General features: G+C 42.0%; 3 protein-coding genes across 3 annotated transcripts; 1 reads left to right on the top strand and 2 right to left on the bottom strand.

Moving 5' to 3' along the window:
* Positions 1–6,474: 6,474 nt before the first annotated feature.
* On the top strand, positions 6,475–7,210 carry LOC126568467 (ras-related protein Rab-23). The gene has a single exon (XM_050224951.1). The coding sequence runs from the start codon at positions 6,487–6,489 to the stop codon at positions 7,156–7,158; it is 672 nt and encodes a 223-aa protein (XP_050080908.1). The 5' UTR covers positions 6,475–6,486; the 3' UTR covers positions 7,159–7,210.
* A 10,634-nt stretch (positions 7,211–17,844) lies between these two features.
* Positions 17,845–19,549, bottom strand: LOC126568129 (UDP-glycosyltransferase UGT5-like). The gene is made up of 3 exons (XM_050224546.1): positions 19,294–19,549; positions 18,803–19,220; positions 17,845–18,729 (listed from the first exon to the last, which is right to left on the bottom strand). Exons 1-3 carry the CDS (start codon positions 19,547–19,549, stop codon positions 17,847–17,849), a joined length of 1,557 nt encoding a protein of 518 aa, XP_050080503.1. The 3' UTR covers positions 17,845–17,846.
* A 497-nt stretch (positions 19,550–20,046) lies between these two features.
* On the bottom strand, positions 20,047–20,988 carry LOC126567565 (UDP-glycosyltransferase UGT5-like). The gene is made up of 2 exons (XM_050223782.1): positions 20,946–20,988; positions 20,047–20,852 (listed from the first exon to the last, which is right to left on the bottom strand). Exons 1-2 carry the CDS (start codon positions 20,986–20,988, stop codon positions 20,047–20,049), a joined length of 849 nt encoding a protein of 282 aa, XP_050079739.1.
* Positions 20,989–23,464: the final 2,476 nt, after the last annotated feature.

The following is a 23,464-nucleotide window of genomic DNA, read 5'->3' as shown; positions in this document are numbered from 1 at the left end:
CCGCTGAATGCTCGAGTACCGGGACACGATACAATCACTCTACATCATTGTATCAATTTGTGCAACTGATCAACCAACTGCCCCGCCCGACACACACACACCCAATTGCTCAGTAATGTTTTCTGCTTCGTTCCGTCACGCCAAGAAAATGGGCTCTCGCAACATTATCATCGCGCGTTTCGCCAATTATGGCAAGCGAATTGAATGTAATGCTTCGTCGCAAAGCAGCAGCACCAGCAGTATGGCTAACCAATTAAAGCAAAACTTATCAAACGCGGCTGAAGAAGTATTTTTCCAATGTACGGAGCGTAGCGCAAGATGCTTTCACTCCGAGAGGGCCGGACAACAAGATCTTTGCGAAACTGTTCCGTCATGTTTGCTGTTTATCGTGCCCGTTCTGACAGCAGTAGTTGTTGCGGAATCACTTAACGAGTAGCAAACTCTTTCGAGTGGCGATTTGAATACTAAGCTGCCCAAGAAACGTGTCGGATGAGTGGCTGCAAAAGTTTCACTGCAGACATTTGTCAATAAAAGACAAAGGTAGCAGCAACTTTCTTGAGGAACAACTCTACTCTGCCGGCGTCTGTTATATCTTTACCCAGAGAGTTGGATTACAATTTTACAATCGAATTAGACGATGAGCCTGCTCAGCTCAGCATCAGCTAACCTCTTTTCTGCTAGCATCAAGCAATCAGTCCCGGGCTTTCTATCATGCTCCTCTATCAAACACGCGCAGATCCGATGCAGAAATTGAGCCGCAATTCGACACGCGAAGCATTAACCTTTTGTAACCAAATAAAAAAAGAATGGGAAAAAGCGAAGAATGGTTTTATTTATCGCGTCCAAGGGCCGATGCTGCTGAAGAGACGGTGCTGCGAAAGCATCACACAGCATCAGCGATTGGGTTGCTGCAGCTTGTTGTCTGCAGACGTGAACCTTCCTGCCGAAGCTCGTTCGCCTTTTTCGCGCGGCCCGAATGAACACTGCAAATGAAAGATAATTAGCGAGTGGTGCGTTCTCGAGCACTGGTATTGGAGCATGTTTTTTGCTGTTAGAATGCTTCTGCACTTCGTTTTCTTTGTATAAATTTTTGAGGTTTGCTCTTAGCACTGTGGCTGAGGAATTGTCGTACTGTGATGAAATTGTGAAGATGGGAAGACTTAGCAATAGGTCGAGAATCCCTTGCAAGTATTTATTTTTGAACAATCATATTAACGAGAAGACCTTTCAATGATGATGATTGTTTCTTTATTTTGTTTTTCTCAAATATATAAAGAAATCCAAACAGAATCAAAAGATATGAAAAAAGCAAAATATGAATAAAACAGAAGAAGCTATTATCCAATAAAAAGACAATGCAAAGGTTCTTTAGAATATCGAAAACATTAAAAACTCATCAAATGTTACAAACAAAGCTGTATAAACAAGAAAAGTAAACAGAATAATTCAGAATATCTAATAAATGATGATATTTGTCATCATTAAAAATGGAAATTAAATAGAACAAGAGATAAAGAAGAAAGTTGAAGGTCCAGAATTGACCAAGCTGGAAGAATTTAACAAATATCTCTTAATAATCTGATAATGATTGCATCTCATTCGTTTTCTCCCTTTTGGATTAATTTATAAAAAAAGATCAATCTTGATGAAAAGATGTGCACAAGTCAGCATCGTCCCTCCAGCAATGGTAGAATGGCTAAAGGGACTAGAAATCATTTATTATTATCACCGTCTTTACCACCGTCAGTTCTTATCTAAGCTTAGTTTTGCTTCGTTCGAAAAGGATTGGCAAGTGTCTTTTGGTGCTTTACATTTTAGTAACGGATTGAAGTTTCCCCGGAGCTATCCATCAAACCCCTCTGTAGAAACCGCTATTTGAATCTTTCATCTATCTGGGGACGAAAGATTTTTTTTCGTAAAATATCTTTAACCACATCTACAACATGTCTTCCAAAAAAGGGTTCTTTGAGGTAATTGTGGGCGCCGATGGAACAATATTTTCCACCACCATGAAGATGCTTTTGAACCTGGCAGCTTTTTTTTTCGTTTCCATTCCCACGTCCGTTTGGTGTCGTGTTCTTTATGCTGCCCTCAAGGGGAAGACACACTTGTGGACTCGTAACGCGTTCTAATGTCGCCCAGGGTAACAGTGCTTCGCTCTGAAGCTTTAGCTCATTATTATATGTTTTTTTTTTGTTGTTGCTCGGACTACAAACAGCATCCCCTTGCAGTAGCTTAATACGTCCCAACCACAGGACATCTGCAGGGAACGATCGTCATTATCATCATCATCAGTTTCGCCCCCCAAGGGAGTGATCAGAAAAAATTGTATCCTTCCAAAAGAAACCGTACAGAGAAAGAATGCGACGTGGTGGAAAACTATGAAACCACCTTCTCCACGCGCGAACAGCGTGAAGGGCCACAATAAAAATAATAATTTCTTCCTTCTAACTGCTCACAGTCACAGGGCGCTGGGAGCAATCTGAGACCAGACAAAAACAACCCAAACTCACATATGATTGGAGCGATCTTTGATACGCTCTTTTCCTTGTGCGCGTCATGTTGCGGGTTTCCTTGAAGCGTGCCATTGAACTTGAGACAGGCGGCGGCATGTTTGTCGCGACGGCCCAAATGATGTGGTACGATGACACACATACTTCATTCGTGTGAGAGGTGAGAAATTCGTTGGAGGCAGCGAAATTGGTGGTGATGGTTTTAGAAAGCAGCTGAAGAAGCCTAGGGCAATAGTCGATGGATGAATCAGCCACGAGCGATCTAGTAATGATGATGTGCTAAGTTTGAGTTGTTTTATAGCAAAGAGATGGAGTGTTTTTTGGAGTGGATGAAAGAAAAACGGATGCTTTTGTTCGATTCAAATTAAATTAATATTGTCTTGTAGATTAGAATATAATATGATATAAAAAGTTGATAAAGTGACGGATGAAAGTATTACCAACCACCACATCGTTGATGAAATTTTGTGTATATTTACAACACAGACTCGTTGTGCCAGTTGCTTCTCCTGATCAAGATTACACATTATAAAAAAATTACTACCAATACAAAAACACAATACACCGTTGAAGCCATAACAGCATCCCATCAGCAAATAAGAATGCCGCTAAAAATAAAACAAAACCTCACCTTTACGGAGAAATTTAATTGTAACACATCATCGACACGCAACCGGCAAGAGGGTGCCTGTCCGGGCACTTACTGTGCCGTGACTCAAGCACATTCCCGATGCAAGTTTCTCCAGCAGGGAACGAGAGGACGAGAAAAAAAAACACCGCCCGTCCATCGTATATTTCTTTTTTGGTGACGAAAAACCAACGATTTATGTTCCCAAAGCGGAGCATATATGGGCTGCACGAGCGCCTTTAACACTCTGCGCTGTACACGCAAATTGGATGAAAGTTTTGCGCCGTGGATGCACTTTTCATTCGGGCATACAAGTAACGGAGGGCAGAAGAAGGTCGACCAGTGTCTCTACCAACGGGGCAAACAAAATCGCTCAATCGTGTGTGCCTGGCGGTGGCGTCTGCTTGTTTGGAAAGGGTACACGGTTGGGTGTTTGTCATCTTTGTCTCGTCACCGACACACAGGACACACATTTTGCTCGCTTTAATTTGACGCTGCCGAGAAGAGAAGTGGTTGAGATTGATGCTGCTGTGGCTGGTGTCTTAGATGCCGTTCGGTGGTTTGCCTGAGATTGGTGAGAACTGTAAACTGCTCAGCGTCTCATGGGCAAACCCAGGCATCGTTTTGCAGACGTTGGTAAGATGCTGGCAGCGGAAGGTGTGTAAGGGTAATTGTAGACCACCGGGATGTTGGGCGGGCAATGTCAAGTTTGCCGTGTCTTTGGCTTCATTTAGGCAAGTTGATTTTAGCGTAAGGCGGGCTGTTGCACGACACAAAGAACCCCGATCGTCAGCCATTTAGAGCTGTATGGGAACTTGTTAGTTACCCACTTTTCGACTGGGAGGGCGATTTAGGGAAGAGGAGAGGATGTTTCCTCTAGGGGGAAAGTTTGTGAAGAAATTGGTGATGAGTTTGATGATGTCAGGAATGTCTTTTTTGTGGTTTAGAAGTGAAAGATTCGTCAACATCATGCAGACAATAAAATGTAAGCTAGTGTATCACGCCATGAGTTGAAGTTGCGGATTTTTCATTGTTTTCTTACGAATTTTGACAGCTCTATCGGCTCAGAACCTAGCCTTAGAATTTATGTTTGTAAGATTAATGTTTTAGAGTTCAAAACATAGGACACAAGTCAATACATATTCTGAAACACTGCACAAAAGAGGCATATCAAAAGTGACTGTAAATCAGGCAATTTCTGGATAGCTAGAGCTACCTAATATCCCTCAAGAATACAATTAAACCCTAGCTCAAGAATAATTGATTCCTGCTTGATTGTTGTTTTGCATTCAATTACCCGTTAAGGTTAATTGTACGATTTGCCATTCTTGTTCGCAAGTCTTCACCGATCGTCACTAGCTCGTTTCTAGAATTAGCAACACAAATTTACGACAGCAAAACTGCAACACCAGACAACGCGTAAACCTAACCGCAGGCGAGAAATTATTCAAAAGTCAATCGTAGCTATGGGTCCAGGTCATCGATTATAATAACATTTTTCTCTACTGCACCTAGGGACGGAGGTCCCTTTCCCCTATTTTGCCGAGCCAGTGGTTGCCTGCCTTAATGCTTATGGTTTATGCATTCCGCCAAATCGATTCTTTCAATCAATTTTCCTGTCTACTGAATTCGCTTTGAAGAATTTGCTAAAACCCTAACTGTGGAGGTTGAAGAAGTGCGATCGATTAGTGGTGTACGGTTTGGTGAGTTATGGTGAGGAACTAAGAGGAATAAGTGTGTGATCTCACCCGGTTCCACTCTCTAGTCGGTTTGGCGGTGTGTGAAGAACGGTGACATGCTCATTATAATTCTAGTCGCTCGAGAGCTCGAGACACACGTCTATTGAAGATTTCTGCATGAGCGCAAAACTATCGCCACTCCAGCAGTGAGCACCAGCGGTTAGCAACAAAAATGGCAGTATGGCAATGTTTCCATTTTGACGTAACGATAGTAAAACGCTCTTCGCTGCCCCTGTCTGTACACTGGCAGCTGTCAACGGTTTGCGAAGGAAAAACAAACACCGTCCGACTGTTCTGGATTAGTTTGTTTGTATTTATTTATGTTAATCCTTTTGCCATTTTCTTCGCTCATCGTTATTGCTGTTCGCGTATCGCGTCGTGGAATGTATGGATGCGTGTGGTAATTTTTTTTTGTATGCGTGTTCTTCTTGGAGCCAACAACTGGGGCCGTTGTTAGAGTTTTGCTGCTATGCTATTTTTTTTCCTGGCGTAGAATGTTGTGATTGAAGTTTTGCTTCTGATAGAATAAGCAGGGAAGAGGAGGTTTTGTACAATCTAGCGTTGGTACAAACGGTACTGGTATCCATCGGAATCTGGTAGGATGGCAGAGCTTCAATTGAGCAGGTTAACCTGCAACGGTGTGATTTGCCTGTGGAATGGAAATTGCAACTGGAACGTGAAAAAGCTCTACGGAGAAGCAAAAGTTCCTAATAACGAACGAACGAGCAATCGCACGCAAGAAACTTATTTGTTATTTATGCAACCGTGTACGATTGATCAGAATTCAACTTCACGAGGTAAACTAGGAATTGATGAGATGCATGCTAAATGTGGCTTCAACGCCGCAAGTTTCAATCTGCTTTGTATATAAAATATTGATTCAATCTTGTATAGCGTACTCCCGATAACTTTGATTGATTCTTCGATTAACCTTTTCGCGTCTTCTTGGCAACCGGACTTGGTTGGAAACTTTCTGTAGTTATTGTGGTTATAGCTCTAACGATTACTGACACAACTCCTATGTAGAATATTGTACTTTAGGGTGGACTTAGACAACGTTGTACGCACCATTAAACAACTCTTTATCTGTTCTTTATCGGTATCCATGGACTGTCTGCTAGAATTGGCAATCATGTTTAAAAATTCCCTTTTCTCTCGTGTGTTTACAAATTTGCAGGTTGACGTACTAAAAACTGTGTGTTCGTGTTCCCTTCCTAGAACCTTCCCCACCCTCCATGATGTGTACCATCGACGACTATCGGGCAGGGAATTGCACAAGGTCTTGCTGACCGTTGACAAGCAGTCTTAGGTTCAAGATTCCTCTTCACTAGAGTTATCCAGCGATACACGCAACGTATTTGTCCTGTTCCACGTACTCCCCCGCTGTCTTTACGTTATGTGTGTTGTAATTAATCCTTCAAGCGTGTACAGGAAATGTTGGACGAAAAGTAGTCACTCCTGTGAGGAGTTGCACGTGACAGATTCGAAGATCTCCGAACGTTGGAGATAGTTTACAAGATATAGGATCTTGTTCTATTGAGTGCACAGATTGAACACCAATTTTCAATTCCAAGCACAATAGCTCAGTATACCGCACAAACTCACAATGCTAGAAGAGGAGCTAGAGATAGCGCTGAAGGTGATCGTAGTCGGGAACGGTGGCGTAGGCAAAACCTCCATGGTTCAGCGATACTGCAAGGGTATCTACACGAAGGACTACAAGAAAACGATCGGCGTGGACTTCCTGGAGCGACAGATCGAAATCGATGGCGAAGACATACGGATCATGCTGTGGGATACGGCCGGCCAGGAGGAGTTCGATGCCATCACGAAGGCGTACTATCGGGGTGCACAGGCGTGCGTGCTCACCTTCAGCACCACGGATCGTGCCTCGTTCGAGGCGATCCGCGAATGGAAGCGTAAGGTGGAGAATGAGTGTAGTGAAATCCCGACCGTGCTAGTCCAGAACAAGATAGACCTGATGGATCAGGCGGTGGTTTCGTTCGAGGAGGCGGAAGCGCTTGCGCACGCACTCGGCTGCCGGTTGATCCGGACGTCCGTTAAGGAGGACGTGAATGTGGCGACCGTGTTCCGGTACCTGGCGACCAAGTGCCACCAGATGATGAAGCAACAGTACAGCCAGTCGGCCCCGATCAGCCAGCCGACGATCAGTGCCTTTAGTCCGACGTTCCAGTCGAAAGCAGCCAGCAACACGATCACCCTGACGAGGCCATTGGTGAAGCGCAAACCGCTCCAGAAGCGGTGTGGGATATTCTAGCCGCGGGATAGTGTAGAATTAGTGTATCGTTACGTTGTTTTTCGTTTTTAGGATGTAGGATCAGTGGATGTTCTGGTAGTAGGGAAGGTGAGTGTTTGTTTATTGTGTAGCAGAAGAAAGATCTGTGTACCTCAAGGTGTCGTGCATGATAGAGATGCAGAAGACTAAGAATACTCAATACGGAAGACTATACCAACGAGTGCCTCAAAATGTTTGTGTATCTAGGTGTAGGAGTCCTCCATAGCACGTACTTTGCTTTATCCATAGGTTATTCCACATTCCCAAAGAGGAGTCAAAATTGGTTCAAAATAACCCAAGGGGGTGAAGTCTTCTTCCAGCAGTTTCCCAGTCATCACTCAAAGCCAATTTTAATTAACCAATCTCAATTCTACAAAATCCAGCTTTGCTTTATCTCCGCAGCTCAAATGTATAATTATCTCAAGAAGCCATTCCCATGCGGCAGTTCCGTGAGGCCTTCTCCGGGCGAACTAGCTCTATGAAGTTGAAAGCGGGTCGTAGATAATCTTCCAAAATTAGCGGTCTTGTGGATAACGGTCATCATTACATACCATTTTCGCGATGATCCCGATTAGCTATACAGCATGCCGGTAGATTGTAGGTGGCCAAGCCAGCTAGGGATTTGTACTCTCCAGAAGAAAAAAGTTGGGAAATAGGGAAGAAAAAAAAGGTGAACCAACCACGGTGACAGATTTAGTCGCTATAAAAAGAGGAAACGGTGCTTGTTTTTTTTTTTTGCCTGGAAGTGCAATTTTCTCACACAAAAAAACAAAGCCTAAATCAAGCAGTGAAATTGCGGCGGAGTTAATTAAAGGCTCCAAAATTCGACTGTAAAACAATACTCATCATTAGTCGCTCTAGGTACAGGTCGCTCTAGGTGGCTGTCGCTTCTCTCTCGCTGGAGTCTGCAAAAACAGATAAAAGAAATTGGAGAAGCGAAATACATTATTTGATCGAAACGCGAATAAGGAAAGCGAAGTGAGACGAAGTCAATCATGCGCAAGCGGTACGTTACAGTTTAGTTAAACAAGATGGTAACAAGCATCGGAGGTAATAGTGAAGTATCCACTAGCTAGGGAATTATTATAGCAACGCATAGTGAACGAATGAATGAGGGAGCAAAATAATAATGAACACACAGCAAAAACACATACCTAAAACTGTGTCGAGTTCTGAGAATTTATCTCCCTGTTGGGTTTGGCAGAACCCTTCGAAGGACGTGCTCGGAATAGGAAAAAAGTGCATAAAACGACTGAAAGAAAATAATAAATGGAAAAAAGTAGAAAGAATAACTCCATCGGCTTTTAAAAGGAAGAAACAAAAACACAGCAAGGAAGTATTGAAGAAACATTGCAAAATAAAAAAGAAGCAGGAAGTCAAATCTGTTATTAAAACTAAATTAGAAAACTGAAAGAAAAACAAAACACAATGAATACAAAACATAAAAAATGTTTAATAATCTGTACCAAAACCACAACTCTGTAAAAAGAGAAGCAAACAAAACGAGTAAAGGTTTTTGATTGTGATCTCGTTATCAGAATTGTTTTCTTCCGCTTGCGAGAAAATGGCGCTGCAAGCTTTACTGTTTATTTTGCTTTCATTCGTTGTTATTGCGATTGAGGAGGCTCAATTTTCTTTCAATTGGTTATTTAACTCTTTGTTTTCTATGATCTTTTAATTTCTCGTTTGGATGTGTTTGTGTTTCAAAACTTTACAAATGTTTTCATTTTTTTAAATTTCTTCCACGTTTTATTTGTGGTAGGGTTGATGTCTTTTGTTTTCCTAATGAAATGATTGTCATTTTTTGTTTTTTAATTAATTTAGTTGTGTTTACTCATACACATTTTTTATGTTTCCAATGTTTTGTTTACATGTTGCTGAAATAAGAATACTTATAATGTATTGACATTTTTCCTTGAAACTTACCTGTTTTATGTTACTTTCTGTAAACTTTTATTACTTTTAAATTCTTTTTAAGCCTTTTTATTATACATTAAATTTGTCTTTAAATTTTATGCTATTAATTATGCAATCTAAATTTCTATTTTTTGCACTAATAATTCCTTTGTGATCTGCAACAAAATCTCAATGAAAAAACCTTTCCCTTTCCAAAACGATTACCAAACGGTGTGCATCAGCAAGGTGTGAAAGACATTTACATCATCCGCACCACATTTCCATCAGTCATTTTCCCACACGTGGCACACCCTTCACTTTTTACTTTCGATCTCGGCTGTTTTTCCTCTGGATCTGCTATACGACATGAAAACTCGATCATTTAATGCAAAGCTTCAACGCTTTCTCCTTGTAACGAATCGAGCGCATTTTGCCTTACCCAATTTACTTGTGGGGCGCTCTCGTGGTACCCGTGCTGATTGGAAAAGCGATCACACCAATTCCAACTTTATGTCTTCAAAAACAAAAACAAGCAGGGGTTGTGGGTGGGAGGGGGGGGGGGCGATGTTTTTTCCATGCTTTTCCTCTTGTTGTTTCTTTTGCTTTTAAAACACCTCATCCAATTGATAGGCAAATTCATTTTCCAAAAGGTAGACGACGGGTCGTCTTTCTCGCAGCATCTCCGTTCCCCGACAGCTGCACTGGTGAGACAGCTCTAAACGAGGAAAACTATCGATGATGTTTAGGTGTGTGAGTGTATGTGCGGTTTGGGAATTCGCACGATTTGTTTCGCTTTTCGCCGTGTGCTTTAATAGTTCGGCACGTCTCCGGGTCGCAGGTGTTGGAAAAAATAGGGAATCAAAAACAATCCACCATTGGGAATGGGTTGAGATGAAAGTAAGAAAATGAGTATTGCCAAAGGCTTTTTCGCACCGTTCGATGATACAATCCGGTGTAGGGAGCTCGAGGTGCTGATTACTTGCACTGAAGAGAGTAAGAGAGGAACCGGTAATAGGGTGGAATCGGATCAGCTCATCATCCCCAAACAGCGGAACGGAAATACGGCCATCCTTCGGGGCGTGCCTGGGTGGCAAAGCATTGGCAGGTGAAAACGGATTCTTTCTTGCTTCCCACACTGACGGTTTTTTTTCCTTTTTTGATTTTTCCTCTCGTTCCATTCATTTCGCTGCCACCAGAACCAATCAAACCCGGTGGTAGAAGAGGATTCAATCTTGCACCTTTGTCTGAATGTTTCGATATCCCCCTGTGGGAACCCCCCTGGATTGGGTTGAGTGTACAGAAGGGAGAAGGACGCTACAGGGAGTTTCATTTCTCGTGAAGGCCACCCCGGAGTGCGCTGCGAATTGGGTTCGATTTTCCACTGATTGAATGCTGAAACTGTGGTGAATACAGTCTTGTGAGGGGGATCAAATTTGTTGATGTTTTTTCGATTCTGCACTATCTTCCCGTTTCCCATCCCACTTATAGCAGTCAGACATCAGACACACACACACACATGGTAGCGGACGTCAATCATAAACATGTTTTATGGCGAAATGGATTGCCTTACTGGGCTTTTCTGCTGTGGCGCTGGGTTTGAAGTTTCGTAGTGATTTGTGAGACATCAGTTTTGAATGTACGATTTTGTGGCAGGGCTCTCGGGAGAAAGGCACAGTGAAAGATGGATTGGGTGAAGCTTTCGGTGCGTGTGTGTTTTCACTTGTGAGAGCTTTCAGCGCGTGGCGTATAATATGTTCGATGTGTGGGTTGCCACGTAAGTTGTGAGGCTTTATTGGGGCAGTGATTTTAAACATTCCCAATTATTGACGGACCAATTTGTAGTAACAAGTATTGCGCTATGTTTTCTTGTTCAATTATAGTTTCTTTAAATATTTTTTGACTTTGAAATCTAAATAAATTACGAAAGAACACAGTATGTGCCGTGAAAAAATTGTTCTGTTTGTAAATTATACAATAATTTTTCACGGCGACTAAAACTATGTACTTTCATTATTTGTTTTAAGATAACAAAACAATGCGAAATTAAACAAAAATTAAAAATAAAGAATACACACCGGAAGACATTTTAAATGATTTTTGGAACTTTTTGGCAGTAAGGAAAAGCAAGATTTCTTTATTTTTAAAATTTATTTATTTTGATTATGACGATTTGTGCCGTATTATCCACACCGATGCATTGAATGTTTATATAAACAAGGTTACCAGGGCATTTCCTTCTTGTTTTTGTGGCATATCCACAACCGATTTATTTATATATAAATAATCGAGCATGCCCTATGCTCGGTTATTTTTTTAAATTTTCTCTGAGTTATAACAAGGAATTGAAGTATCTAAAAATTGAATGAATTTCATTTTAAATATATTTGACTCTGCCTTTCGGTTTCTTTAATGCTGGCAGTATTGTTATCGTACTATTTTTTATGTTTTAGTTTTTTCTGTTCGTTTTTAAAATTGTGATATAATTATTTGTTTTTAAAATCGGCTTCACAGAGACATTGATCTTGTTAAAAGCACAAAAATTACTATTATTAGACAAAAAAAAAAAAACTTTTGGAAACACCCAATGAAACGCACGTTGCTTACGGGGTGCTGCGATTTAATTTCATCTTCACTTTGTATCACTCCGCCTGAAGAGAAGAAAAACGACCCTATTAACATCCCCCAGTGCTCGTTTCAAAACCGATTTAAAAACGATATTGCTTTCCTTGGTTTCATTTTCGTTGCCATTTTTCACCGATCCTGGCACGAACGCATTCAATGCCAAACTGTTTTTACAACACAATCGGTACAGGCGCCCAATAAAGTTGTAGCTCATCGGTTATTGCATTTAAAATTTTCTCTCCGTACCAATTCCTCCCGCAGTCATCATGATTATCAGTAATGATGCATGCAACATAATCACCTTATAAAGGAGAGTTGGGTGTTTGCTTTAAGGGGTTAGCATTTTTCATTAATTACGAATGCATAATTGTCCGTTTATGCGTTTTCTCTGTGGCGTACTGTGTTCGGCGAGAACAGCTGTTTTTTTTTGTTTTCTCTTTTACATATTTATTTTAAAAACTGTAACAGTTTGACTCATGTCATTTAGAATCTTGATTCGGGTTGGGCAATCATCTTTACCTAGGGAGACCGTTTGATTCTTTAGAATGCCTTGCCATATGGTTTTCTGTTCCTATCCACCTGGCAATTATCATAATCCATATCATTATCCTATGGGAAACTTTTGCGCATAAGTTAGTTTGTTTATAATTTCCCTTCTTCAACATGCTTTCTAGCCGCATTATTGTCAGAAACCGTACTTAATAAAAAACAAAACATATGTTCACAATACAATAAGTGGCATGGTAGGAATAATAAGTTTCAATTTTGGTCCATGTTGAACCGGTTTTGGAATGTTTGTCATTAAAGTTTCGGTCCCAAGTACGAAACATCGAAAGGAGCGCTGATCGGTTCTGCAAACAGTTGTTCGGATGTTGTAGCAAAAAAACGCACAGCACATGTGCGTTTGAAAGAAGTTGCTCGTGTAGGTAAAATAGCCGCAAAACGTTTCTTTCGCTTATGAATAACGCCGCAAGAGTCCAACCTGAAAGAACCCACCCCACAACATCTTGAAGGAGGCTCAAACCTACGCTGCAAACGCTCACCCTGCCACGAGAGGTGACCTTCGCTTCTAACGTTCTGCAAACGTTGCAAGAACGTTCTCGTTTAAATTGGTCTAAAAATTTCATTTTATCGAAGCCCGTTTGGTATGTCCGGCCGTTTGGTTTATCTGGAGTCGAAGGGGAATCGTAAGGTAGGATTAGGGGTAATGTTTTTCTCACCACCTTCGAGGCACACGCAACCCATGTTGGGTCATTTTGGAGTAGGCGAATGTGTGTGTGTGTGTGTGTGTGTGTTGGTGTGTAATCATCCTCTACGTTTGCGTGTGAAGGAAGTGAAATAAAAGCACAAAAAGGTTCAATTGCCCTTCGATTTGGTTCGTTCTTTCGTTTGGTTAAATAAGGATAACAGAAATATTCTTCCAAAACACGCACAAAGAAAAAGTTTCATATTTTATTTAACAGGCAATTGGTTTTTGGGGTAAATTGAATCATATACCTATGCCGTTGTAATGGTCTTGTAATGAAGGTGAACAAAGTGACGGTAAGCAGTTTGTTTGAATAAAAGAGCACATGCACCATTGAATACCGATAAGGAGCATTCTAGAAAATTTAATAAAAATATTAAATTGTAATATAGAAAGAATGCAAATTTCTGAAACATGTGTATTCATATATTATCTTAATAATTTCACTAAATGTATTATTTTATTTATTTGTTTTTTTCTCATACACGCCTGAAAGTATGCAATCAAATGAATATTCTACCGTTTGCTACGATTTTTCTTCCCAAATAATTGCAAATGGAAGACTTTAAGCCTCGTTAGTATTTTAATATTGATATTGCATAATTTAAGGCGTTCGAATCAACACGCGCTGTCAAATCAGCTCAGTTTCGTTGAGAGAGATCACAGTTCAATTTGTTCTGAGTTGTGGGATTTAATTTGAAATAAATCATCATTTGCTTTATAAAACCACTGTTTTTGTGTAATTCATCCTTTTGCAAGTCTTGCAATTCGCATAAACAATTCTTCAAGCACTCGAAACCACTCAAAGCAACTTTTTATATAAATTACGATCGTACCTCATGCTTTACGAATCGTGCTGATTGTGTACGCAAACCGTAAAGCGTTGAGGTTTATTGATCAGTGATCTTTTCAACGAACAGTTATGCTGATTGAGGGATAAAAACATCCTATGGACAGCTTATAGATAATGATTCCACTCAAGCACTTCAAACGGTTCGTAATCGGCTAGGGATTAATTGTAGACGTTAATGCTGGGGAGACGCAAATCAAGTAAGAATATTCTACTCCATAATCCACTTTGCGATATGCTCCTCCGATCAGCGAAATGCAACATTCACGGTCATTAATGCTGTGCTTAAAGCGGCCTGTATTTCTTACCATCCACTTTTTTCATCCAAAGTTGACGATCACTCTCCACACACACATACTCTTGAGTGTACATCTTGAGTATACTTCTGAACGAACGCAATCTTGCAATGCCGACGACCTTCACGCGTACGTGTCGGGTTAGTTATGGTTTTGGAGCACTTCTCTTACCACCCTGTTTACAAATCGTTTCGCTTGGATACGTCGTTTCCATCGTCCGAAGACAGTCCGAAGAAAGCCCCACGATCACATGCCCGTCATGCGCCTCGCAGCCATAATGTGAGGTTATGATAAAAATCGTGTTTCTTCACTCATCTACAGAACCAGATTATACACCACGAAACGCTGATCTGGTGAATGCAGGAAATTAATGCCTTCGGGCGAGAGCTAAAAGGGTGTGATTTCCTGCTGCTTTTGATGACTAAAACACTTCCCCCGCTGAAGCTGCCGACTCGTCGAACCTGTTGCAAAGATGCATCGGCGAATATAATGCTACGAAAAAATTGCACAATCATAAAGGAAATCTTGACTGTGCTTCCAAAAACTTCCAGACAAGGCTTCTTTTCCAACGCGAATAAAACTATCTTATCTCCATCATCTGGAGTGGGGGTTTTTGAAACTCAGTTTAACTTCTTTCTCCGGACGGTTAAGTTAATCAGTGTTACTGTAAAGTAAGCAAATAAAACCAGTCCCGTTTCACAACGCTGCCTGCAGAGTTTAAATCCGCGGTCAAGAGGCATAAAGAACTCATCATATAAACCGCCCATTAACACACAGCGCGACGCCCTGATCGTTGGCGAAAAACGTCGAATGATCAGGGAAAATGGAAAAGGAACTCCCGCCTTTCTTAATAGGTGAGGGGCTGCCGTGTAGGTGTTAGCTTTAAAATCGTGTTCTCTTTGGAGGCGGTAGTTTTGGTAGGTTTTCCACTCCACTGAGCAAAAACCATCGGAAGACGTAAGCTCAAAGACAGCTGCTGTGTGGACGCTTACTGCTCCAGATCTTCCCCGTGCAAGAAGAGTTCAGTGACATTTTTCTTGTTGAAGCTTTCGCTCTCAAGACATTCTAAACGGCGGTACTAAAACTGTGGAAGATCACTTTTCTTTATCAAGCTTCCATGTCTATCTTTCGTAGCCTTTCCTCTTCGGGCTCGAAATTAATGATCGTGCTCTGCGCAACAAGAAAGAAATTAAGAAGCAGCAGGGTAAATTCGTAAAAGTTTAGATCGGAATGGAAGCGAGTGTCGTTAAGTGAGTCGCTGCAAAGCATGCTTTTCGTTGGTTCAGTTCTGTTGAACTTTATGTGTGATGCTTAATGGTACCCTCGAGTTTGATTTGATTGGCTAACTGTTTTTATTAGGGCGTTTATTTGTCTGAGAAAGACGCTGGGCGAACGATTCCGTACGATGGCGAATGGGAAGACATTAAGAATTCATTGTTTTATTGATTGGAGATTCGTTTCGTTGCAAGTCTACTAACTGTACATCGCAAGGAGAGTGCCATTAAGTGTTCCTGCTCGGAGTCCAATATGCTATACTTCTAGAATGCCTCATGATCAATCAAATTGTATCGCTTTCACCTGATTGTCTTGTCATCGATTTATTGTAAAGTAAGATCTGCTTTCTTTCCTTCCATTCGCAGGTATGTTTGCGGGTCGTGAAAGTGTCGTGAGTTAAAGTTATTCTTGTTGGTCAGACAGCTGGAATAATTAAACCTGACCAGTGCCAGTGGTAAGTGGAACAGTTTGCAGTGTTGTCGTGTTCTCTCGTGACGGATAAGTTTTACCATTTAGCTCTTCAACCTTTTAATTGGCTCGTATTTAGATCAGCATTATCTAAACTCGCTCTCCATTTTTTCCAGCAACCTCAGGTATCAGGTGTATCAGGGGCATCAGGTGGTGTCAAATTGCTCCAGCAATGGAGATCTCATTTAAGATTTGGGTGCTATAATGACAACTGGAATGGAATGTAAATTTGTCATTTATTATTTGGATAGGATTTAGCAATGCGGCTTGGTCCTTCATGAACAAAAATTGGGCTCGGGTTTTTGAACCGATCTTCTGCTATCCAACTCCCATGCTTTTGTAATTCTTTGCTCTTAAGTCTTGTTTTACAGATTATCTGAGAAATTAAACATCATTCCCGTACCGTTAGGCTGATTTCACCTATTTCGCGAAAGGTGACGTGCGAGCGACTTGCACTACAAAAATTGCGCTTTCTCTGCTGCGAACATAATTTTACCGCCACATGTCATAAATTATGCGCTTAAATCGATCAGTACACTAAGAGTGTATGTACAGAGAAGGGATGGAGTGGCAGCAACTTCAAAGCGATAAACGGCTTTTCTTCTGGTGAGAGCGGTATGCTTAGTCAAAATGCTTCAGTTGCTGGTGGTCTGCAGCTGGAAAGAAAGTTCAATAATGTCCGCCTGACATTAGCCGGTCGTTGACATTGTTTATTTATCACTTCACTCGAAGCGGGTGTGTTTATACAGTGCGTTCGGAAGCTCGCCATCGTGTACCGGACTAGTTTCTTTACAACACAAGCACAAAAGGCCATTCACCCAATATGTGTCAATCGGTTCGTTTCTATTTGTTCTAGCGTTCAGTGTTATCCGGCAGGGGGTGTCTACCGTACACACCCGACATGGTTGTTCCGTTTGAGATGTTGTTTCTTACCCAAGACACACACCAAAAACCGGAATAAGCTTGCATGTGTCACGTCAGTTGCAAATCAACAAAGGTAGCCTTCCCGTGCGAAACCGTGTTTAAATGTCACCAGCTGATATCGGTTGACAACCCACTGATATTATGTATGCTAACGTGAAATCCACACAAGCACAGCTGTTAAATTGACGACGCTGGGCAATTAATAACTCTCGTGAATTCAACAATCGCGAGACATGACAAATGAATAGTTCGAGGGGACGGAATAGGTTGAAGGGTACGAAACCCAGGTAGGGTGAAGACTTCTTACACGATTTCTCCTCCTAAACTTGGACAAAGGCGATTGTTAGGTTTTGTATTTTAAGGTCTTTTTGGCGAACAGGTTCTTTGTCAGAGGTGTCTAACGTCAGAATTAGGAGTACCTGATGAGTTTCAAGAAAATCTCTCGGCTTCTGTATTTTATAGAACATTCTTCAGATTTTGGCGGACAGATAAAAAAAACTAGCTAATCTAATTTAACAGAACCAAATAAAATGATCTCTACATATACTAATTTGGCATTCCTGCCAGAATGTTCAATGGGCAAAAATAACGCTGTATGAAGAATTTACAGACTCCACCGTTCCTCGCGGAAGACGCAGCTGAAACCGGTTTGCCAACCAGGTGGACCTATTTTTCAAACATTTCGGAGTACAGTTTAATACTTCGGTGCCAATTGAAAGCCGAAACGCACGTTGCTTACTGTTTTGGTTTGGACAGCGGATTAGCATGAATGCGGGAATAGCCGTCCGTTCGCTGCATTCTACTGACAGTGAATACTTAATTGAGTTATAAGAAATAAGATTGCGTATAGCACCGTTTGTCATACAATCAAATTAAGATTTCTTTTCACGACCGATGGTGCGCCGTGCGCATGTGCTAATAAATCTAAGATGGACACGACGATAGCCATTTAATGCATATTTTAAAGCATTTTGAGTGTTAGGCAGGCAGATGGTCCATCCTTTTATAAATATCCGCTTTTCATATCTTTAAGATCTTTTATGGCAAAATGCGTCTTTAGACTATTTGATCTTAAAATACCTTTCAGAGGGAATTACTGCTTTTTTAACTTAGTCACTCTTCTTCTACAACACCATCTACAGCTGAGAGATATCACCTTGAAGATAATAATTGTCATACAAGCTACGAACCCTAGTACATCCAATGAGTGACGTTGCACGAAGCTCATATCCATACCGGGATATCTTAAATGGTATGCTCCCTTGTGGCGTATTACGTACTCCGTCCAGAAGATGGCAGTGTCCATGGCAGTTTGTGGACGATCTCGGAACAACTGCGATATTCTTTTCACACTCTCCCGATAGCGAGGATTGTGCAGTACCTCGGTGACTGCCTTTGAGAACGTTTCTACTGTGAGCTCGGTATATTGTAGTACGTAGGCCCAGCCTTCTTTCTCCACCTGTGCTAGATTCACGGGTTGATCCCCAAACATCGGAATTCCAACTATTGGTACACCGTGGAACAACGCCTCAGCAATTCCACCCAATCCACCATGCATGATGAACAGTCGTACATTAGGGTGGGCAAGAATATCGTCCTGCGGTAGCCACTCTACCAACATGACATTATCCGGCTTGTTTGGCATCACATGCGTATCCCACTTCCAGATGACTCGTTGCTTAATGTTGCGGAACGTTTCCAAAATTGCATTTAACAGTTCTGGTGGTATTGAGGAGCTCAGTAGATTTGTACCCAGGCTAAACAGGATAACTCCTTCATCGGACCCTTCAATCCACTGGCGGATGTCTTCAGGCAGTGGTGAGGGTTTATCCTTAACCTGTAAACCTCCGACCTCAACCATGGTTGGCACATACGGTCGGGGAGAACCTTTCGTAAAATGGTGATTAACGAACACGAGCGAAACATTGTTCCGGAGCTCATCGTACGCAGGGTACTGACCCGGTGGAAATAGCTCTCTGAAAGAAAAGATGCCATTTTATTCTTATCTGACCTCTTGATACTGTCCACCGCATCGCAATTGTCACTCACTCGTAAGCTTTACGCTGATAGTACTTCCACACGGTAGCAAAAAATTCCTCAAACAAAAGTCCGCCAAAATTGGCCAACCTTTGTCCGAATGACATTGGGTTCGTTAGACCCAGCATCATGTTCGGGATGGTGGAGATTGGCGTGGGGTTCGCGACCATCGAATTAACGATTGCCATCGGTGCATTAGGACACACGATTATAATGGGACACTTCAGTATGTGACTCACACCAAACACAGCGTCGCTCATGATGCCTGTTATTAGTAGGTCGTATCCTTCCGGTTCTTTTATGAGGCTTTGAAATTCTTGCGATCGGAGGGTTTTATTAACTGGAATAGTACTGAGTCGTAGCATCTCCGGCATTAGCTGCATCATTGCCAAGCGGGAGTTTGTACTTTCAAATATGGTTTTGGTGAAATCTAGGGAGGAGATAAGAAGTACGATATTAACTTTTTAATCTTTAGCAGCATTTGGTGAGTGGGGCTGGCTTACCTGAAGCCCACGGATCCATAGGAACCGTAATCTTGCGATAGTTTGGTACCTTTTCTGGCTCATTATAAGGGCTCACCATCGTTACGTGATGGCCTCGTCGTGCAAGTTCCTTCATAAGTGCATCCTGTACGATGACATGCGAGCGACTAGGGCTGGTGTTGATACCCAAAATTCTATATCCCGATGCTTGAAGTGGGTACAGAGTGACAAGAAAACACAAGGTCACTAGCGTCACTAAACACTTTCTTATCACCATCTTGCATAGAACGACACGCTGCTCCCCAGAAGAACAGTATAAACGAAACTAGCTCGTCCAGATGTGTGCTTGGTATACTTTATAGTGCGGAGAACAACAGGCAACTGCTCGATATGCTTTATCAGGTAATACTGATTGCGATTAATTCGAAACTGCACTTGATTACTACTCAGGGTGAAGTATATTTATGTAAGCGTAATTTATTCGATTCGTTACAACTTGACATGCCGTTGTTGCTCCAGCCACAGCCAAGAGATGATTGTGGAGCGATGACTTGCACGTCATTTTCTGTCTAGGCGATTTCAATACAACGAGGAATTGTTATCGGCTTCTTGAGAGTTGTGTGCGTGGTTGTGCTATCTAATCGCAATATCTCGGAGGTTAGTTCCGAATGCTCTCAGCCAGAACAGCTGATCGTGGGAAAACGGATGACAAGAGTGTTTCTTTCTGTGCGGGAAACAAATAAACGCAACCTCATAAAAACTTGCAAAAATGCATTACGCGCAATCTGGTACGGTACAGGTTCTGGTACGGAACAGTACCCTGGCGATCTCACAGTTAATGTGACATAAAGCCAATACACTGTTTTCTACATCTTTTATGACGACATACTTCTTTAGACTACTTGAACTAAAACTACCGTTCAGAGGAAACTGCTGAATTTTAACCTTTGTCACTCTTCTTCTACAACACCACCTGCAGCTCAGACGCTGAATGAAGTTCATATCCATACCGGGATATCTTAAACGGTATGCTCCCTTATGGCGTATTTCGTACTCCGTCCAGAAGATGGCAGTGTCCATGGCAGTTTGTGGACGATCTCGGAACAACTGCGATATTCTTTTCACACTCTCCCGATAGCGAGGATTGTGCAGTACCTCGGTGACTGCCTTTGAGAACGTTTCTACTGTGAGCTCGGTATATTGTAGTACGTAGGCCCAGCCTTCTTTCTCCACCTGTGCTAGATTCACGGGTTGATCCCCAAACATCGGAATTCCAACTATTGGTACACCGTGGAACAACGCCTCAGCAATTCCACCCAATCCACAATGCATGATGAACAGCCGTACATTAGGGTGGGCAAGAATATCGTCCTGTGGTAACCACTCTACCAACATGACATTATCCGGCTTGTTTGGCATCACATCCGTGTCCCACTTCCAGATGACTCGTTGTTTAATGTTGCGGAACGTTTCCAGAATTGCATTCAACAGTTCTGGTGGTATTGAGGAGCTCAGTAGATTTGTACCCAGACTAAACAGAATGACTCCTTCATCTGATCCTTCAATCCACTGGCGGATGTCTAGCCAGTCAGTCTAGTCTAGTCTGCCTTGAGAATACTTTGTGAGTGGCTGGCTTCCTGTAGGCCCCGGATTCAAATGAACCTTAATCTTACGATAGTATGGCACCTGTTCTGGCTCATTATAAGGGCTCACCATCGTTACTTGGTGACCTCTTCGTGCCAACTCTTTCATCTGTGCATCTTGTACGATCAAGTTCGATCGACTAGGGCTGGTGGTGATACCCAAAATTCTATACCCCGATGCTTGGAGTGGGTAAAGCGTTACAAAAAAAAGCACAAGGTCACTAGCGTCACTAAACACTTTCTTATCGCCATCTTGCATAGAATGACACGCTTCTTCTCAGGCGAACAGTAGGAATAAAACTAACCAGTTTAGATGTGAGATTGATATAATTTATGTGTAGTACGGAGAACAACGGGAGAACTGCTTTATCAGGTAGTATAGATTGTGAGTAATTCAAAACTGCATGTGATTATTTCTCAGGGTGAAGTATATTTTATGCTAGCGTTGCTTAATTCTCACTCAAACCAATTCAAATCGTGGGAGAGAAGGCTGCAGAGAATTTTTTTTTCAAATTCGTTCGTTCAAACTAGTAAGTAAGGATGTAATGCTCAAATATCCACCGAGGACCTGCTTTACATGTGCATCGACGTAATGTTATTCCTTTGTCAACGGAACCATGTCATCGTTTCATACCGCAACTACGATGCTGGCTGGTATGGTGTCAAATTTTCGTACTCGTATCCTAAAGTCTACCTGTTAGCGTCTAAGAAGTACACACACGTATCGGTAGTCGTGTATTCATCGCGCCATCCTGTCGCCGATGGAAGGATTCCGCTTTAGCCATCGATCCACCGGCATGAAAGACAAGAAGCATGTGGGGAGCGTATTATTTGCTGCATAAATAGCACCAGTTCTAACCATCATGCAGTATCGATTTCACTTTCCACTTGGTGCCGTGTGCAGGACGAAGGAGTGTGCTAGAAACCGTAGATCTCGCTTCATGTCATCACTTCGTATGCAGCAACCGGCAGATATTTTGGCAAAGTTTTCATGCTTAACAGATTTGCCATTTTGCATCCTTTTTTGCGCTCTTTTAGAGTGGGTTTTTCTTACAATATATACAGTATACCCGCAAGCATTCTTATATATCACAGAATAGCCACACACGGGCAGGATAAAACTACATTTATGAAATGTTAATCCTGCACAATCTCGTCTAGCCCTGAAATTACAATGAATGTGATGCTCACCGTTTCGGTTCACAGTTTCACAGGCACGATTTAATAGCGATGATTTGGCAAGCATGTTGCCTACCTTTAGGCGCCCTGATAAATCAGACAAATTATTCGACTCCATCGCGTGATACTTTGTTGAGAAGGGTTTCCGATATCGATCAACATTGCCCACGGAGCGTTAAAACGTGTGCTTAATTAGCGCAACCAACGCCTGCTCCTGCAGAGACAGTTCTCGGTCCGATGCGAACTGTAAATCATGCAACCTTGCGTTTAATTCGTTTCTATCGAAATTATTGCTCGTTTCGCTGTCCCTGACCTCTGGCTCCCGGTCGTTCGGGGCTTCGGGTTTCGATTTCAATTTAAAGCGGGGGCAAAAGTGGGCCGTTTCAATCAATGTCAGTGTATTGCATTGCCTCGGGCTCCTCGGGCACAGCTTGAAAAGTGCTAGAAAAGCTTCCCCGCTTGTCGTTGAGGTTCTGGTAGAAAATGAAAATGAAAAACTTTTGCCGGGTAGTTCTGGGTTGAGCTGGTCGATCACGTTAATTGGATTACGTGATGCACTTTTGGGGAGTCTCCAAAGGGGAGACCCAGTACCTGTCTATTGGAGGCAGTAGATGCGCAGGAACGCTTTCGCAACGGCTACGGTCGTCACTGCTGCTACGGACTGGTGAGGTTGATAAAATTAGACGAGTCTGTTGGCTTCTTCTATTGCGACGCGGGCACTATAAATGGTCAGACGGTGCGGTAACTGAATATTATAGCATTTAGGGGCTGCCCTATTTTTACTGCCCAACAAACGTGGAGCTTGCTATTAATAGCAGGACGTTATGTGTGTGTGTGTGTGTGTCTATGGTAGGGAAACTTCTACGCAGAGTTGATTTATTATTCTAATTAATGAATGTATAGTTTCGGACGTAGTAAACGAACAGTATGCAGTATTCATTCGAGCGATCTAAAAAATTCTACCGATATCTTGAATTTCGTTACTTGAACTTCAACTTCAAGTCTTTGATATCGATAGCATGGACTGAAGTATCAATAGACTTCGAATTTTACTCTGCTCACTCTACCCCAGCTTATAGCGGATCTAACGGACTTGCTCGAAACATATCCGGCTGTCTTGAAGTTGGGCTACCCTTCTCCTTTTACTTTCTTGCCACAGCTGTAATCCACTGTCCGTGTAGCATGAAGAATTTAGAAGAGAAAAAAAACCCCCACCACAGTATTGTATTTTAGGCGCACTAGTTGCTTGCTATCTTCCTGTCTCGGAACCGAATTCTCTAAAAGGAGAATGAAAATTAAAAATTCCAATCAATTTCCTAACAATATACACACCGCCCAAACACACCGACTCACGGAGATGGACGTGCATT

The sequence above is a fragment of the Anopheles maculipalpis genome, chromosome 2RL (genome assembly GCF_943734695.1).
Source record: "Anopheles maculipalpis chromosome 2RL, idAnoMacuDA_375_x, whole genome shotgun sequence".
NCBI lineage: Eukaryota > Metazoa > Arthropoda > Insecta > Diptera > Culicidae > Anopheles > Anopheles maculipalpis.
This window is presented reverse-complemented; position numbering and strand designations above follow the sequence as displayed.

Bases quoted from the DNA above. Each gene is read 5' to 3' on its own strand.
- LOC126568467 (XM_050224951.1), top strand. From the start codon at position 6,487: ATGCTAGAAGAGGAGCTAGAGATAGCGCTGAAGGTGATCGTAGTCGGG.
- LOC126568129 (XM_050224546.1), bottom strand. From the start codon at position 19,549: ATGGTGATAAGAAAGTGTTTAGTGACGCTAGTGACCTTGTGTTTTCTT. The intron at 19,221-19,293 runs GTAAGCCAGCCC...TCTCCTCCCTAG, and splicing joins TATGGATCCGTGGGCTTCAG to ATTTCACCAAAACCATATTT. The intron at 18,730-18,802 runs GTGAGTGACAAT...CTTTTCTTTCAG, and splicing joins TATCAGCGTAAAGCTTACGA to AGAGCTATTTCCACCGGGTC.
- LOC126567565 (XM_050223782.1), bottom strand. From the start codon at position 20,988: ATGGTGAGCCCTTATAATGAGCCAGAACAGGTGCCATACTATC. The intron at 20,853-20,945 runs GTAAGATTAAGG...CTGACTGGCTAG, and splicing joins AGAACAGGTGCCATACTATC to ACATCCGCCAGTGGATTGAA.